The sequence below is a fragment of the Gouania willdenowi genome, unplaced genomic scaffold (genome assembly GCF_900634775.1).
Source record: "Gouania willdenowi unplaced genomic scaffold, fGouWil2.1 scaffold_85_arrow_ctg1, whole genome shotgun sequence".
In the NCBI taxonomy this organism is placed as follows: Eukaryota; Metazoa; Chordata; class Actinopteri; order Blenniiformes; family Gobiesocidae; genus Gouania; species Gouania willdenowi.
Genome location: NW_021145250.1, coordinates 1,157,808 through 1,175,307, shown reverse-complemented (window position 1 = coordinate 1,175,307; position 17,500 = coordinate 1,157,808). Strand labels below are relative to the sequence as shown.

Here is a 17,500-nt window from a genome sequence, read left to right as displayed (position 1 = left end):
GTCATCCTCTGACTGAAGTCTGAGCCCGATGCAATGAAGCGTTCTGTGGTTCAGTTGATGGAGGAAAGACGAGAGGATGTGTGAGAGGTAGAGAACCGCGTCTGAAGGAGAGGAACCACTCGTTAAAAAACACAGAGAACGTTGAGAATGTACACAACATAGAGATCGTACACAACGCAGATAACGTACAGAATGTACAGAACGAGATCACAGAAACCATTGTTTCACTTTTTCACCACGATTTCTTTACCTTTGACCCTGCTGTGCTGAAACAACTAGGTGCTACGCTAACTTAGCTACATACTAAGCTAACATTGCTACGTGCTCAGATAACTTTGCTACATGCTAAGCTAACCAAACATTAAAACTTTCATGTTGTGATAGTTAATGGTGACGCTAAGGGATGGACTGGATCGACTCTGAGGGTGTGCTGTGGTATCTGACCTTTCCGATCTCTGCAGCTCGCACACACGCTGTCGTGCCAACGGGAGCCGCTGAGAACCTGGAACATGCTCGTGTCGCTGCAGCTGGTGTGACGGAAGCAGCTGGTCTGAGCCGAGAGAACATCTGAGAAGGTTTGGTTGGAGCAGCGCTGACAGACGGTGTCACTCACAGGAGAACCTGAGGAGAACACAAGCATAGTGAGAACCTGAAAACTGCACCACCAAAGGCCACACAGCTATGGGACGCCGGTTGGAAAGTAGCGCATGCTAAAATAAATAGCAACGCTTAGCAACAAACCACGCTTGAAAAAAGTATGTGAATTTTTAAAATATTATTTTGACCAGATTTACAGAAATATATGTGAAATTTGTGAATTTCACTTGTCATTTTAAAATATAACGTAATTGTTAAATCTAAATCTTGATTGAAATGTTAAATCAAAATCTAACTGTTAAATATAGGATCTGGGTGAAATTAAATATTTAACTAATATGCAAATTCATCGACAATATAAAAACATTTAACTTGTAGATTAACAGTTAGATTTAGCTTTTATATTTAACATTTATATTTAGATTTACCATACACAAATCTCACAAATATTGCTAAGTAACGTAAAAAAAAATTTGCATATGTTTTGTAAACGTGGTTTGTTGCTAAATGTCGCAAAAAGTTGCTTTTTCCTTTCAACGTACGCTACAGAGGTGTGTTCCATAAAGAGGGTTTAACAAACTCTGAGTCTATCCATAAACTCTAGGTCAACATACCCTCCATGGTAAACTCTGTGTATCTGATTCATTACAGCTGGTATGAAGTGGATCAATAAACTCTGAGTATGTAAACCTTGGGTTACTGATGTGTACGTGAGCAATAAAAAGCCATCATCAATGGATCAGAGATTACTCAAACTGCCATGACAACCACCCGGAAAATGGTGATTTATTCACCCTGATGGTGAAATAAGTCAGTGTTTGATGAATATGATCCTGTTCTAAAGGTGTGTTCAGTCTTCAGTGACTATAGTGATTAAATCACCTGTAATTAATAACACTTTATGATCACTTCATCACTTTATCTCTTCAGTGACGTGACGAGTGGTGAATATTAATAATAAAATGTGTCTGAGGAGACGTGTCAGCATCATAGGATGTCTGTATAGAGAGTCCTCCTGTTACACTGGATATAAACACAGTGACTGATGCTTCATATCTAATCATTTATATTGATTTTAATGTAATATTATCACCAGATTCATCTCTACGTCATAAAATATGTCATAAAAAACACTGAAGTGGGACCCGAACCCACGACCCATCGCTTCCACGTGCAGCATCACAATTCACTGTGACATCATAACTTCATAGATGTATGATCTACAGATTTAACTGTATAATAATATAAAACAATAATCAAGCCTTAAAAGTGTATTAATTTAAATGATCATCTCCTCCTTTATATTATCTACAGGTTTGTATTCAGTGAACTTTACTACAGACGTCAGTAGATGTTTTAATGTAGATCAACCTCTCAGTGTGTTTCACTAAATGATCTACATCTACAATGTTAGAAAGAAAACTACAGTTATCACAAATAAAAAACATAAATCAACACAACATTAGTAATGATGTGAACACGTCTGTGGTGTGTGATGTCACTAATGTGTTTCAGAGAAAAGTGTTAAGGTTCATTAAAGTGTTCAGGTGGGCGGAGCCAGGTAGAAACCCAGGGTTTCTTTGATAAAACCTGTCAGTGACCAGGTTTAGTTCATGGACAATGTTACCATGGTAACATACTCAGAGATAAACATACCTCACGTTTAGGAATGAGATACTCAGAGTTTGAACATAACCTACTTTATGGAATAAACCTCTGGTGTATCGCTTCATCTGGTCGTCATTAAATGTGGTGACGCTTTCAGTGTTTGTATTAATCTGAACACACAAGATAACATACTAACCATTCTGACCCTAACAGCAGCTGTGTTAGTCTAACATTTTCATCACACAGTGATTAATCACTAATCAGTGATTAATCACTGATTAATCAGTGATTAATCAGTGATTAATCACTAATTAAAGTCAGTATTCTGAGGGAAAAAAGGCAAAAACACCAAAACAAAAACAGACTGCTTTCATCTGCTTTGATGCAGTAACACCTGCTGTCCTGAGGGAGGCGTTGCTGCATCAACATATGGACGAACCAAACTTACAAAATTACAATAAGCCTCGCTTTCATCAGTCTGCCTCAGGGCAGCTGTGGCTACAATAGTAGCTTACCACCACTAAGTGTGGAGTGAAAGAATAATGTCTTAATTCTGTAAAGTGACTGAGTGTCTATGATAAAGCTCTATATAAAATCCAATGCATTATAGTATTATGATCACGTGGCCTTCTGATAACGTCTTTATGGCCCCGCCCCCTTGTGATTAAAGTCAAAACAAACTCAAACTGTCGGTTTTCGTGCTTGGATGTGTCACGCACGTGACTCATATCTTCATCCACCAATAAAACCCCGCACTGAGATGATGATGATGATGATGATGAAGGTGTGTACGTACCCGGACGCAGCACTCTGTACCCGGGCGGGCACGTGCTGTGACGCACGCACATGTCGTGCTCCGCTCTGAAGTAGAAGCCCTCCGTGCACGCGCACACGCTGTCGCTGCTTGCCGTGCACGCGCTCCTCAACACCTGGTTCCGTGCACACACTCTGCACCGCAGGCATCGGTTGATGTGGTTCCACAGCTCCGTGAACGAGCCCGACGAGCACGGCGCGCACTCGCTCCTGCGTTTAGCCGTGCACGCGCTGCGCAGGTACGTGCCGGGGGGGCAGCGGTCACACCTGAGGGGTTGGCTCGTGCCCGGGTCACGAACCACGAAGGTCCGCAGCGGAGAGGAAGAGCTGGAGACCGAGACCAGGACCAGGACCACGACCAGGACCAGGACCAGGGGGAGGGAAGGCAGCAGCTGGAACAGCACCACCACAACAACAACAACAACAACAACAACAACATGTGGGAATGATGGGAACACGAGGAGATGGAAAACCGCCAAAAACGCACAGGAACGGAGCCTGAGACTCGTGCGTAAAATGTCTCCAAACTGGATTTAAAATAAATCCACTTTCAGTTTGACCAGAAGAAGAAAGTCACACATTAACACGTTAAAATGTTTAAACAATAAAAACACACTAAGTATCGTCCAAAGTATCAAAGTTAAACTTTAAAAGAAAGTAGTTCCTCTGATTCTGTGAAGACTTACCATGATGATGATGATGAAGATGAAGATGATGAAGATGATGATGAAGATGATGAAGATGATGGTGGTGGTCGAGCAGCCCGTCGCTGACTTGCGACTGAGCTGCGCTGCCTTTTTATCCTCCTCATCTTCTTCATCTTCATCTTCATCACCGCTCAGAGCATCAGTAAAAACAATGAAAAGCATGACGTCATCACTAACTAAATAAGGTCACCGAATATTCACACGTTTAATCAATAGAATAAAATAACAATAATATGACGAATAAACACATGAAATAATCAAAAAGTAGATGAAATTAATAATAAACAGTTAAATCAAACTATTTACATAAATCAAAATCATAAAGACAAATTATGAATTAAACAACTTTACGATAAATAAATTTACAATATGACTGTAATGTGGTAAATACGGAAAAAGATGAATAAACCAAATCTGCTCTTTTCCAGATATCTTATTTATTTATTTATCTATTTATTTGTTTTTCTGTTAGAAGGATTACATCTAAGTGCTTAACGGATTTCGATAACATTTTAACCATTGTTGTACTACTCAGTTATTGGATCAATAATCACCATACAGTAGATCAATAATCACCATACAGTAGATCAATAATCACTATACAGTAGATCAATAATCACCATACAGTAGGTCACTATGGAAACACATGTTGGATCAGATCCAAAGGAAAAAGTGTCAAGTCATGGTGGAACTAACCCTGTCAGCATGTTTCAGATGTTTCCTCTTCCAACACCAGATGAAATGATCAGGATGGTTATCAGGATGATGAGGTCATCATTTGAATCAGGTGTGTTGGAAGAGGGAAACATCTAGAACATGCTGATAGTGGCCCTGGAGGACCAGGATTGGGGACCCTGACCTAAAGTAATCAAAGGTTTTCTGTGATGTCATGAAAATATTTCCTTTGACGGTTTTTTCTAAAAGTGACAAAACATGAGACGAAACTTTATAAAAATGATAAAAGAAATGTTGAAAACAAACCATGCAGAAGATTTATTTCTATTCTTTGTGCAGGAAACAGAACAAAAACATCCAGATTTATGAACATTACGTCCATCAGTCTGTGTCTGTCTGTCTGTGTCTGTCTGTGTCTGTCTGTTGATTTGTGTAACATCTGTTTGATTAGTTTAATTTTGCGTGATAAATAAATGATATATATATATATATATTACATATTATCATTATAGGAGTGTTCCTCACACACTCACACATTTGCTACTTTTTAAAGACCCCATTCTTTTGCTATTCTTGTAAGGACCCTACTTTACAGCCATCCTAGAAACATATGAAATGCCTTCCTTGACCAGAAAAAAAATGTATTTTAATGCCATCACCACAGAATTCTTTTACACACAAAGAGAAGAAAAATATAGATTTTTAAAGCCCCATATATTTTCACTAATCTCTTTAGGACATTTAAAAAATAAAAAAATATGATTTTACTATTTTTGTAAGGACCATCAAAAGAAAAAAGAAAATTCCCTCCAATTACTTTAAAGTAACATATCTGCATCATTTTTTTCTGAACTGCAACATGTTAATAAAGAATCTGAAAAGGGTTTTTATATCAATCTTGTGAAACAACTAAAAAAATACTAGTTTACTGGTTAAAACATGATAATAATAAAGTTTCCTTGGATTCTTTAAAGAAGTAATAGAGAAAATAAAATAAAGGGAATTTTGGTTTTAAAACAGCACAAACAGTGATTTACCTCCATGTTTCCCTTTGTGTTCACCTCTGACCAAACCTGGTTTATTATCTATTATCTCAGTTAGGACCAGGGTTTTGGTCCTAACTTGTCCAAAGGTCCTAAGTAGAAAGGTGCTTTTACTGCTAGAGGTCCTCGGAAGGGTTGTAATGTAAGAACACACACACACACACACACACACACACACACACAAAGGAATTAAACTAACGCTGATTCAATAAAATCTAAATAAACACTCTAATGGTAAACGAGCTCTGATTGGACACTTCTGTCCTCCAATGGAAATCAAGCATTGTTATTGTTTTCTGTGAATGGCAGCAGTGGGGCGGGTCTTCAGCCTCAGCAGCTCCTGGATTGGTCGATTGCTCTCCTGGTAAAGATCCAATCCGGTGATCCACTCCACGTCCCTGACCCGGGCCTGATGGAACCACAGGAGGTCCTCCACCCACAGGGACTCTGGCTCGGAGCTCTGCACACACACACACACACACACACACACACACACACACACACACACACACACACACCAATCAGATAGCTCCTCCCCCTCTGCACAGATGGTCAGAGGAGACAAAGCTTCTCACTTTGCAGCTCTCTGCGTTGTCCTTTCTGTGCGGCAGCAGGAAACAGACGCTCTGCAGCTCTCCCACGCACACGTCCAGCGGCTGACCCACGTCACCACAACTTGTCATTACCACAAAGTAATGTGTAGGGACGGAGACGTTCGTCCCACGGACAAACCTGCAAGAAACGTTAGCATAAAACACACCGAAAGGCTCTTATTCTGAAGGAACCTGCTGCACGAGAGGTTAGCAAAGTTAGCTTAGGACGTAGAAAAGTTGGTGAGCACATAGCAAAGTTAGCTTAGCTACATGCTAACCAAAGACTCACTGCTGGATCTGTTCCACCGAATCAAACTTCCCGTCAGAGTCGTAATCAAAAACCGGCCCCACGAGCACGTTGACGCCGTTGTAGACGGAGGCGTACTTCATCAGCAGCGTGTTGTGGAAATAATCCCAGATCTCTGAAAGAGGAAGAGGAGGAAGAGGAGGAGGAGTAACCCTGAAGGAGGAAGAGGACGAGAATAGGAAGAGTCGTCTCACTTTTAAACTCGTTAAACATCGGCGCCACGTTACTCATCAGTAAAGCATCGAACTGCTCCTCGACTGTGGAGTTCAGATCTGCAGACGCACAAAGAACGAACACGACAATAAACAATAACCACAATATATATAATATAATGAAATAAAGCAATAATAGCAAAGGAACTAGCATGTAGGGACAAGTCCCACATGTTTGTTAGCTTAGCAACCGGTTGCAAATGTTTGGGTTTATTTAGCATGTAGCAACCAGTCTCACATGTTTTGTTAGCTTAGCATGTAGCAACCATCAGTCCCACATGTTTGGGTTAGCTTAGCAAGTAGCGGTGGTGGCTGAGCAGGTTTACTTTGACTTTTTGTATGTGAACACAGACCTGTTTGTGATAAAGCTTTGTTATAAATAATGAAATGCTATGATCTGCTGTGTTTATAACGTGTGATGTAAACGTACTCGGTGGGTAGATGAAGGCAGGGACTATGTCTGCTGAGGCCTCGTAATCATCACATCTCTGACTGTGAGACGCAGGAACTCTAACGTCTGCTCTCACACAGTCGTTCAGCACTGGAGGTAACGGCTCCATGATCATCTGTGGGAGGAAGACGTCAACGTTTACAACGTCTATAACTTCAACAAGTACAACTTTAACATTTACAACTCTAACGTTTTCCTCAGAAACATGTTGACCAACCTGTTAAAGGTCATCATCATGAATCACTGAAGCTTCAAAGAACAATATGTCACAACCTACTTTAATTACTGTCTGATAAACTGAGTACTACCAGTATAAACCAGTATAACTAGTATAAACCAGTATAACTAGTATAAACCAGTATCACTAGTATAAACAGGACTGAATCATAATATAACATAACCACTACAGCAGACATGGACTCGTCTATAAACATTTACAGACCTTAGAGTCACTGTTATCTTATCAATAAACAGGAAGAGATTGATCATCTTTATAATAAGTGCTGACTAGGCACTGGGAGTGAGGCCCAAGGCCAACACATGATGACCTGATAATAATGTTTCATATTTTTCTGCAGTCAGTGTCTTCTCCTCGTCCTTCTCTCTCTGCTCTGTTTCAGGTGAAGCTGATGATGTCACTTCCTGATCTGTGGTTCTAGTCTGGAACACTCTGATGTTCTATCTCTCTATCCTGTTCTGTTGGTCCTTCTGTCTACTAACCACAACCAGTCCACGCAGATGGCTGCCACCTCTGAACCTGGTTCTAACAGAGATTTATTCCTGTTAAAGGAAGTTGTTTCTTCTCACTGTCGATAAATACTTGTTCATGTGGATCTTGTTGGTTTTTTTTATTTCTCATTATGAATTTTACATTTTCATAAGCGCATTGAGATTACTTTGTTGTAAATTGCGCTATACAAATAAAGTTGAATTGAATTGAATAAACTAGTATAAACCAGTATAGCCAGTATAAACCTGTATAACTAGTATAAACCAATACAAACCTGTGTAAACCAGTATCACTAGTATAATTCTGTATCACTAGTATGAACCTGCATTAACATGTTTAAACCAATGTAAACCAAGATAAAGCATTATTGGTCAGAGGGACTCTATGGATGGTGAGTGGGCGGAGCCTCACTGGTCTGCTGATGGTGAATGAGCTCCACAAAGGCATGTTAGAGCTGTGACTGAAGGAACTGATGAAGCTGTGATGATGGAGGAGACAGTGAGTGAGATTAGACTGAAGCACACGAGGACGACCGAAGGGAAGATGTTGGTTCTCTGCAGCCGACTCTGAGGGAGGAAAGAACAGCGTGAGAACAGCAAGAAAACAGCGTGAGAACAGCATGAGAACAGTGTAAGAACAGCATGAGAACAGTGTAAGAACAGCGTGAGAACAGCAAGAGAACAGCGTGAGAACAGCATGAGAACAGTGTAAGAACAGCGTGAGAACAGCAAGAGAACAGCGTGAGAACAGCATGAGAACAACATGAGAACAGCGTGAGAACAGCAAGAGAACAGCATGAGAACAGTGTAAGAACAGCGTGAGAACAGCAAGAGAACAGCGTGAGAACAGCATGAGAACAGCATGAGAACAGTGTGAGAACAGCATGAGAACAGCATAGAGTCAGGGATAGAGTCTCAGTCAGAACCATTTGGACAGAGTTAAATATTTTTTGTTTCCTGCTGTGGGAGCAGAAGATCTATTACATGTAGAGTAATTAATAACCATAACATCAGTATGATGGCCACTGTCTCAGTGTGGTACTAAGTTCATCTGAGCTACTGTTTTTAGGGTGTTTTCTCTGCTGTATTGGGGCGTAGCAGGTCACTCTGTAGCTCTGCTCTGAGGACTCGTAGGAACCGGTTCTGAACCGTTTAACAAAGTGCTGCAGCGTTCTTATACAACAATATTTACTATCATATTCCCTGAGTCACACTAGAGTCTGTTCACTGATGCTAAACTAATAATAAGAATAAATACATGAATAATTAATGGAAAGGGTTTATTGGTCACTGTGGTGTCTGTTTGTTGTTGTTGTTGTTGTCTCTGTTCCTGTGACAACCATTGCCTGTTTGTCTGTTTGTTGTTGTGATGATAAATAAGGGAATAATTGAAAATAAGGCAGATGGGATGATTTCATGATTGATATGATATCATGAGTACTTTGTTTAAAGGAGGTATTTTACATGATCAGATATTATCACTGTTATTATTATCATTTATTTTTATTAGATGTATAAAGTGTCTGACCTTCCTCTGAGGTCAGATTCAGACGTTGGTTGATGGAGTTGTCGCTCTGCAGAGAGAGAACATGTTATTGATTTATTATCACATGTATTACTCTATATCTGTGGGAGTCACTGATCTGTCTGGTGACGGGGGGTGTTGTGAGTAAGCAGGTTGGACCAGATTGAATGTTGACTCATCCTCCATGACTCAGCAGTGAAACCTGTGATCATCCCAGAGGAATGTGGTGAGAACCAACCAGAGCAGAGCAAGAACAGCCCAGAGAGTCTGTGGGTTCCACGCTGAGCAGAGGACACGCCCCCAAGATGCTCTGCTCCAATGGGAACAATGGAAGGAAGGGGGGCTTCCTCAGGGCGTGGTTCAAACTGCCCCGCGTTCCGTTGTTCTCACTGGGAACGATCTGTAGTACGTCTGCAGGTAACACAACACAGCCTTCAAAATAAAAGTCATCTGAGATAAAGTATGTGTAATACAGTATTTTTTAAAGTATTTGTACTGCATTACTCACCACACATCAGGTTGTAAAGCTCGATGTTAGCAAACGGTTCGATCTGTGTACTGGTTTTAAACTTTGGTCCGTAGCTCAGAAACATGGCCTGGACGTAAAAAACATGAAGCTTCAGTCATTTTAAAAACAAAAAGAGAAGAACAGAGAGTGGAACGGTTCCTCACGTGCATGCTCTCAGCGTCGTTATCGTAACCATGGTTACCCCCAGAGCAGAACTTTAGAGAATCAGGAAACCTGCACAAGCACAGCAGAGGATCAGCCTGTGAGGGTCGGTCTAATTCCTGGTTCGTTAACTTCAGTCCATTAACGAACCACTGATGTTAGAACAGGTTTCAGTAACATTAGTCTGTGAGGGTGGGTCTAATCCCTGGTTGGTTTGAGGGTGGGTCTAATCTTTGGTTGGTTTGAGGGTGGGTCTAATCCCTGGGAGGTGAACCAACCTCTCAAACAGCCACTGTGGTTGGACAAGGACGTTAACGTCTTCGATGCGTCGGCTGTTGGCGAAGTGGAGTCGTTTTGGGAGATCAGCCTTCAGATACGCTTTGATCTTTTGGTCGACATTTTTACACTGAAGTCACAAACACACAGCTTTTATTTTGAAAAACAAAAATACCTTCTTTTTTTCAAACAACAACAAAAACAATCAAAAAGAATCAAAACAAGCCAATATTTGCTCTTTTTGGGGTTAAACTCGTACAAACATGATAAAACAGTCGGACATCGTCAGCATGGCAACCACACCTGACATTGTTTGTATTTATTGTAAATAATATTGTTTACATGCTGTGACCATCAGAGCGATACAGTGTGATACTTACGGTCATATTGGCGACGAGTCCTGCAGAGTCCACTGAGAGGAAACACAAGCAGTCATTTTAAAACAAATTACTACAAAATAAACAATAAATAATACAACATTAACAAAATAAAAGCTTCAGAGAGAAACCTTTCACCATTAAAGTCAACAAAGTTAAACATTAGCATCTATGAAGCTTGGTTTAAGTGACACAAACAATCAGCCCTGAGGCTAACGCTAATGTTAGCTTAACTCACCGATGGCGTCCTTGTCGCGGGTTCGGATGCGTCCCATTGGTCCCTCGATGACAAAGTAGGAGCTGGTGTCGCCAATCAGATCCTGTAATGACTGCTTCCTGTTGCAGCTGATCTCCTCCATCCCTAACACACACATGCTAACACTTAGCCACACTTAGCTTCATTAGCTTTAGTTCGTCTGCGTACCACAACTTAACACCATTAGGTTTTTGCGCCTGGGTGTGCTCTTATTGTTGAAACTGAAAGCCACTTCTTGTGGATTCTTCTAACAGGAAGTGAGGTTAACAAAGGGGGAGGAGCCTCTCACCGTGGTCGGCCAACACCACCACGTTGACGCAGCGATGCAGGCCAATCTGTTTGAGTCCGTTCATCAGCTGACCCATGATACGGTCCACGCCCTGGATGGAAGACGCTAGCTGTGGTACGACAAGAAGTAGTTTTTTAGCCATCAGAGGACTTCCTGCAGACTGTTATTGTATATCTGTGTGTGCTTGTGTCTCTCTGTGTGTGTGTGTGTTGACAAACAGTACGGCAAAAAAGTTCTTAGTCAGCCATCAATTGTGCAAGTTCTCCCACTTAAAAAGATGAGGTCTGTAATTTTCATCATAGATAAACCTCAACTATGAGAGACAACATGAGAAATAAAATCCAGAAAAACACATTGTAGGATTTTTAATGAATTTATTTGCACCTCTCCCACAAGGTGAGATCGTGGATCCCCAGATGGAGGGAGATTACCAGTGTCTTGTATGTCTTCCATTTTCTAATAATTGCTCCCACAGTTGATTTCTTCACACCAAGCTGTTTACCTATTGTAGACTCACTCTACCCAGCCTGGTGCAGGTCTACAGTTTAGTTTCTGGTGTCCTTTGACAGCTCTTTGGTCTTGGCCATAGTGGAGTTTGGAGTGTGACTGTTTGAGGTTGTGGACAGGTGTGTTTTATACTGATAACCAGTTCAAACAGGTTCCATTAATACAGGTAACGAGTGGAGGAGGAGCCTCTTAAAGGAGAAGTTACAGGTCTGTGAGAGACACAAATCTGGCTTGTTTGTAGATGACCAACTACTTATTTTACTGATGAATTTACCAATAATTCATTAAAAATCCTACAATGTGATTTTATGGATTTTTTTTCTCATGTTGTCTCTCATATTTGAGGTTTATCTATGATGAAAATTATAGGCCTCTCTCATCTTTTTAAGTGGAGAACTCGTACAATTGGTGGCTGAATAAATACTTTTTTGCCGTACTGTACACACACACCCCTCCGCTCACAGGACCAAAGCTGTGTCCTGATTTGTCAGGTTCCTCCAGGTACAGAGTGTAAAAATGAGGCCTGAGGACAAACACACAAACACTTCATTAACAACACAATGACCAACACAACGTGTGATATTTGTGTGGTTGACCTCTGACCTTTGATCCTCAGGGAGCTGCAGCCACTGCAGCACTGAGAAGACACGCTCCTCAAACGGAATCTTACTACCCAACAACAGAGAAACACACATTGAGAACACACATTAATACACAAACAGAGAACACACACTGACCCTAACCCTTTTAACATTTAATAACTACATTTGACTATCTGGAATTAACATTATAGATATCAACAACATAACTGTGACTAGTTACAGTTACAGATATCTGATCAATGACCTCATGTAAACTGTCCTTCACTTCATCAAACATCCTAAATGCCAGATATCTATAACTGAGTTCTGACTAGTACAAACTCTGTTTAAATATATCTATAGTTACATTCCTACTAGGACTGGGCAATATGGACCAAAACTCATATCTCAATATTTTTTCTCAAAATGGTGACATACAATATTAACCTCAATAATTTTAATTCAAACTAGGCAAGACCTGTATTCTCAAGACAAATCTGTATTTGGTAATTGAAAATGACCAAACCCTAATGACAACCTGTATCTGGATTTGTTGACAAGTTATATAATGCAGGAAAAACAAAAGACTGACCTTTACCTTAAATATGACCTTGAGTGAAGGTCAAGGTCACACATTGAAAGGAAATGTTGTTCAATGGTACCAGTCTGAGCACTGGATCTCAATTTGTGGGGAAATTATGAACTTTGACCCCGACCAATCTTTTTACCGGTAGGTCGTACAGCTTTGGTCCAATGAAATAAAATACTTCACTTTAGATGAGCTTGTCATAAATGTAAGCATCAAACTTGTACAATTACCTTTCGTAGAGATATGGAACATTTTGGTTTTTGACACTTGAAGTGACCTTGACCCTGACCTTGACATTTTGGCTCTAAAAAAGGTCGACTGTACATCCTTGACATTGTCCCTATGAGACGACATACGTGTCATTAGTGCTGCATTAATAGCCGAGGAGGAGTTCCATGACAAAGCAGTTGCTGTATTAAAATAATAATAAGAACTCCTTTGAGAACAATAAAGCCTGAGTAGAATCTACGTTAAATCTGCTGATGCTAATGCCACACAGACACATTTATTAACAAACAGTTGCTGGGTTAGAACTCAATCAGTGATCATCTGACTGAGCTTTTCATGTTGTTCTAAAAAGTAGTGAAGGCAGCGACTCGTAAAACAAGTATTTTAAAACAAAATAAGCTATAAAATAAATATACATATATCAATATAAGCAATATTGTAATTTTCTATATATCACTAAAACATAAAACTTCTTGATATATTGCCATGAAATAGAGTGACGTTATAATCAAGGACTTTGAGGGAACAACAGCTACGATCACTTGACAGTTGAGCAAGAAATCAACAACATTTTGAACCTTTTTTGTCTCCAGACACATTTGAGTTCCTCCAACAAAGCCCCGCCTCCTACCTGTCATAACTTCTGCCACAATTACAGATATCTGCAATTTCACTTTGCCTATAGTCCAAACTTTGGTTCAACACATCTGTAATGACATTTTGAATACTCACAATTAAAGTTAAAGATATCTGGAATTTGAGATATCTCTAACCACAAGTTATCTCAAACTCAATAATCAATATCTGCATCTAAATCATAACTAGCCGTAAATCTAGTTGAGATATCTATAACGTCATTGTGACTAGTTAAAACGTGATTAAAGATATCTACAAATGCCATCAAATATATCTCTAATGGAGGGGAGTTGAAGATTTCTTGATTTGGAATGGAAATAAACAATCTGTAAATAGAGTTATAGAGAGTCATAATTTAGTTGCAGATATCTATGTACATCTCACAATGTGCCTATAAATAACTGAAACCCATAATGACTGTAAACCCATAAACATCAATGGGAAAAGTGACATCATTTGTCCTATGGGGGAATTATTCAATTCAACTTAATTTATATAGCACAAATTACAACAATAGTAATATCAAAGTGCTATCAAAATATTAAATATTGTTATGTTGTGAAAATCTGAAATTACACTTGTGGATATGAAGAATGTCACTGTAGATATCTGAAATGTTCATTTTGAGTAGAAATAATTCAATTGCAGATATGTGTGCTGCATATCCACACACACGTCACACACACACACGTCACACACACACGTCAAACACACGCATCAAACACACGAACACGTCACACGTGCACACGTCACACGTGCACACGTCACACGTGCACACACACGCACGCACGTAAACAAACAGTGAGTTTTAAACTTCCTCTGAACTTTATGAACTTCCCTAATGCTCTTTGTCACTGTAAAACTTGTTTAAAGGTCCAGGAACAACATTATTATTATTATTATTATTATTATTATTATTATTATTATCTACAACAACAACAACAAGGATAATAATAAGGTCAGAGTTTTTCCATCAAACCAGTCACATGTCAACCCTGTAAGCCACTGAGAGCTAATGTTAGCTGTGGTTTCCATGAAAACGTCTGTTTCACCAGAGGTTCTCACGGTCAGAGCAGCTCTCAGGTTTCTATCAAAAGGGGAAGTGTTATCAGCTCCATCACTTCTCTGTAATCAAAGCCGTCACACACACACAGCACAGATCAAAGCAGCCAATCATCTTTCCCGCACTTTTTTTTTTTCATCTCACGCCACGTTTAGTCACAGGGAAAACCTGTAAATACACGAAATTACTCCAGAAACACACAACAAACCCACAAAACGACAACAAACACACTTAGGACCACATAAATACACAAAATGACAGAAAAATACATAAAACTTAACATACATACAAAAATACAAACTTTTTGTTGTTTCCTGTTAATGCTCTGATGGTCGTTATTCTAATGCTGACATTAATGTTGATCATGTGACCCTCAGATTGGATACAATCACGTTTGTGACCCCGCCCCCTGTGATAAAAGTTGCTTGTCTCTTCCTTAAGCCCTTCACCCTCTGACAGGAACTCACAAACCTTAGCATAGCATAGCTTAGCTTAGCCTAACTTAGCTTATCTTAGCCTAGCATAGCTTAGCTTAGTCTAATGTAGCTTAGCATTAGCCTAGCATATCTTAGGTTATCCTAGCGTAGGTTAGCTCAGCCTAGCTCAGCCTAACGTAGCTTTGCATTAGCCTAGCATATCTTAGCATTAGCCTAGAATAGCTTAACAGCCTAATATAACTTGAGTTAATAATAATAATGCTTTATATAATGTTTTATATAGCTCTTTATCATAGACATTCAAAGACACTTTACAGAATTAAGGCATTATTCTTTCACTCCACACTTAGTGGTGGTAAACTACTATTGTAGCCACAGCTGCCCTGGGGCAGACTGACGGAAGCGAGGCTGCCATAGTGCGCCATCGGCCCCTCCGACCACCACCAACACTCACTCACACACTACATTCATATTAGGCAATGTAGGTGAAGTGCCTTGCTCAAGGACACAATGACAGATACCACTGGGTGACTGCCACCCCACTGTGGCACCTGGAATTCTCAGTGGTCTCCCATCCAACTACTAACCAGGCCCAGACGTGCTTAGCTTCCGAGATCTAACGGGATCGGGCAATGACAGGCTGGTATGGCCACAAGTTAGCCTAACATAGCTCAGCTAAACCTAGCATATTTTAGCTTAGCTTAGCTTTGTCTAGTGTATCTTAGCTTAGCCTTGCGTACGTACCCGTCATACGGCCGGTAGATATGAGGGAAGCTTCCGTTGATTCTAACATCAGATCCAGGCCAGAAAAAAGTCCCGGACTTCAGTCCTTGATCCCGCGCTGTGTGCCAGATCTGAAAACAGAACCAGAAACTGTCACAGGAGAACCTTTACGAATAAAAGACGTTTATCTACATTAAACTCACTCCAAAGATCTAACGTGAACACACAAATCTTCCAAAGCAAAGGAAGCATCTTAGGAAAGTTAGTGTTAGGGTACTAACTTGTTCCTTTAAGTTTTACGTGCTAACAGTTAGGATTAGCTTACCAGCCACAGCCTTTGTTACCTAAATGTAATGTGTAAATGGCTCAATAAACAAGTTTTACTTTGTTCAGCATGAACAAAGAACTTGTTGTTAGCATTAATGCCTAGTGTAGCCTCTCGTTAAAACTGATTGTTAGCATTTGTCTTCCATTCTATCAGATAAAGCCTGGTTTAGGTAACTGCTAATGTTAAATGTGTCGTTTATGAAGTCATGGTGCATTCAGGGACCGTCGGTCATGTCGGGGGACTCACAGGTTGTCCAAGGTACCAGGCAGGGTTGTCCTTCTCTGGACTGGACAGACTGAAGATGGCGTCAAACTCCGGGTCGTACATGATGTTATCAATCAAACCGTTTGACTCCGGGTAGAGACCCTGACAAAAGACGTCATACAAACTAACCTTATTAATAATAAATACCATCACGTTTAGCATTAGCATGAGACTCAAGTCGGTTTGTTACTGTTTCACTATGGACAATAAAGCAGAACTAAGTAACTTTTCCACCTTAATAAATCTTTCTCATAGTCCCTGTGAGGGTAATATGTTTATGGGGTGATTGGGGGTCTTTCACCTCGCCCTGCTGTCTCTGGTCAGAAAACAGCACTTGCAACTTTCCTGCCTCTGACACAGTAGCAGACAAACTAATGTTAGATTATGACCAGCCCTGTGGCTGCACACGGTTGTCTACTAATTCACTTTTCTCGAACTTATATCAGGGCGGAGCCAGCAAAAAAAGGGAGAGAAGACCTTTGTCTGAGGAACGGAGCAACTCCATCAGTGACAGCTCAGCAGCAACACACAGCAATCACACACACTGTCAGCACGCAAACACACTCTCAACCCAGCGCTCCATCAGGCAGCATGGGTCTATATGTGAAAGCACCCTTAGTGTCACTGTTGTATTAGGATTTTTCAGTGATCGGTTGCTACTGTCTTGGGAGAGCAAAGGTGCGCATGTAGCTGTGGGGTGGGGCAGGGGGCGGAGGGTGCGACAGTGACATAACCAAAGGGACCTTTAGGGGGAGCACTAAGCACAAGTTACTTAGTTCTGCTTTAACAGTGAATGTATGTAAGGCCAGAAGAAAAAACAACACTGCAGTTGGTTTTAATGAGTTGATGGTTAGCATTAGCATTATAGTGAACAGCATGTTGCTCTTTCACTTTGTGATGATAATCAAGCATTACGCATCAATCAGCAGGAAACCATTGAGATGCTTCAGCGTTGGTCTTTAGCATTAGCATCAGACTCAATTCAACAGCATGTCTCTGGTTTAATATTAGCCAAC

At 40.4% G+C, this 17,500-nt stretch overlaps 1 protein-coding gene and 1 pseudogene across 2 annotated transcripts in view; both read right to left on the bottom strand.

Annotated features, from left to right (window-relative positions):
• LOC114460939 (venom phosphodiesterase 1) overlaps nucleotides 1-17,500 on the bottom strand; it is a 25,972-nt gene that overhangs the window by 313 nt on the left and 8,159 nt on the right. Inside the window, exons 8-27 of one of the 2 annotated variants that reach the window (XM_028442825.1) lie at nucleotides 16,467-16,586; nucleotides 15,914-16,023; nucleotides 12,239-12,304; nucleotides 12,086-12,158; nucleotides 11,129-11,237; nucleotides 10,822-10,944; nucleotides 10,587-10,618; nucleotides 10,209-10,336; nucleotides 9,933-10,002; nucleotides 9,769-9,856; nucleotides 9,499-9,671; nucleotides 9,264-9,309; nucleotides 8,148-8,302; nucleotides 6,986-7,121; nucleotides 6,538-6,615; nucleotides 6,326-6,458; nucleotides 6,019-6,175; nucleotides 3,002-3,410; nucleotides 445-621; nucleotides 1-101 (exon numbers count right to left, since the gene is read on the bottom strand). The exon at nucleotides 1-101 is cut by the window's left edge and continues 313 nt beyond it. In XM_028442825.1, coding sequence (XP_028298626.1) covers nucleotides 1-101; nucleotides 445-621; nucleotides 3,002-3,410; nucleotides 6,019-6,175; nucleotides 6,326-6,458; nucleotides 6,538-6,615; nucleotides 6,986-7,121; nucleotides 8,148-8,302; nucleotides 9,264-9,309; nucleotides 9,499-9,671; nucleotides 9,769-9,856; nucleotides 9,933-10,002; nucleotides 10,209-10,336; nucleotides 10,587-10,618; nucleotides 10,822-10,944; nucleotides 11,129-11,237; nucleotides 12,086-12,158; nucleotides 12,239-12,304; nucleotides 15,914-16,023; nucleotides 16,467-16,586 — 2,484 coding nt within the window. Of the gene's footprint in view, nucleotides 102-444; nucleotides 622-3,001; nucleotides 3,411-4,694; nucleotides 5,237-5,642; nucleotides 5,904-6,018; nucleotides 6,176-6,325; nucleotides 6,459-6,537; nucleotides 6,616-6,985; nucleotides 7,122-8,147; nucleotides 8,303-9,263; nucleotides 9,310-9,498; nucleotides 9,672-9,768; nucleotides 9,857-9,932; nucleotides 10,003-10,208; nucleotides 10,337-10,586; nucleotides 10,619-10,821; nucleotides 10,945-11,128; nucleotides 11,238-12,085; nucleotides 12,159-12,238; nucleotides 12,305-15,913; nucleotides 16,024-16,466; nucleotides 16,587-17,500 lie in introns of those variants that run through there. The other variant, XR_003673777.1, reaches the window with a different exon arrangement.
• Nucleotides 15,709-15,826, bottom strand: LOC114460979 (uncharacterized; annotated as a pseudogene).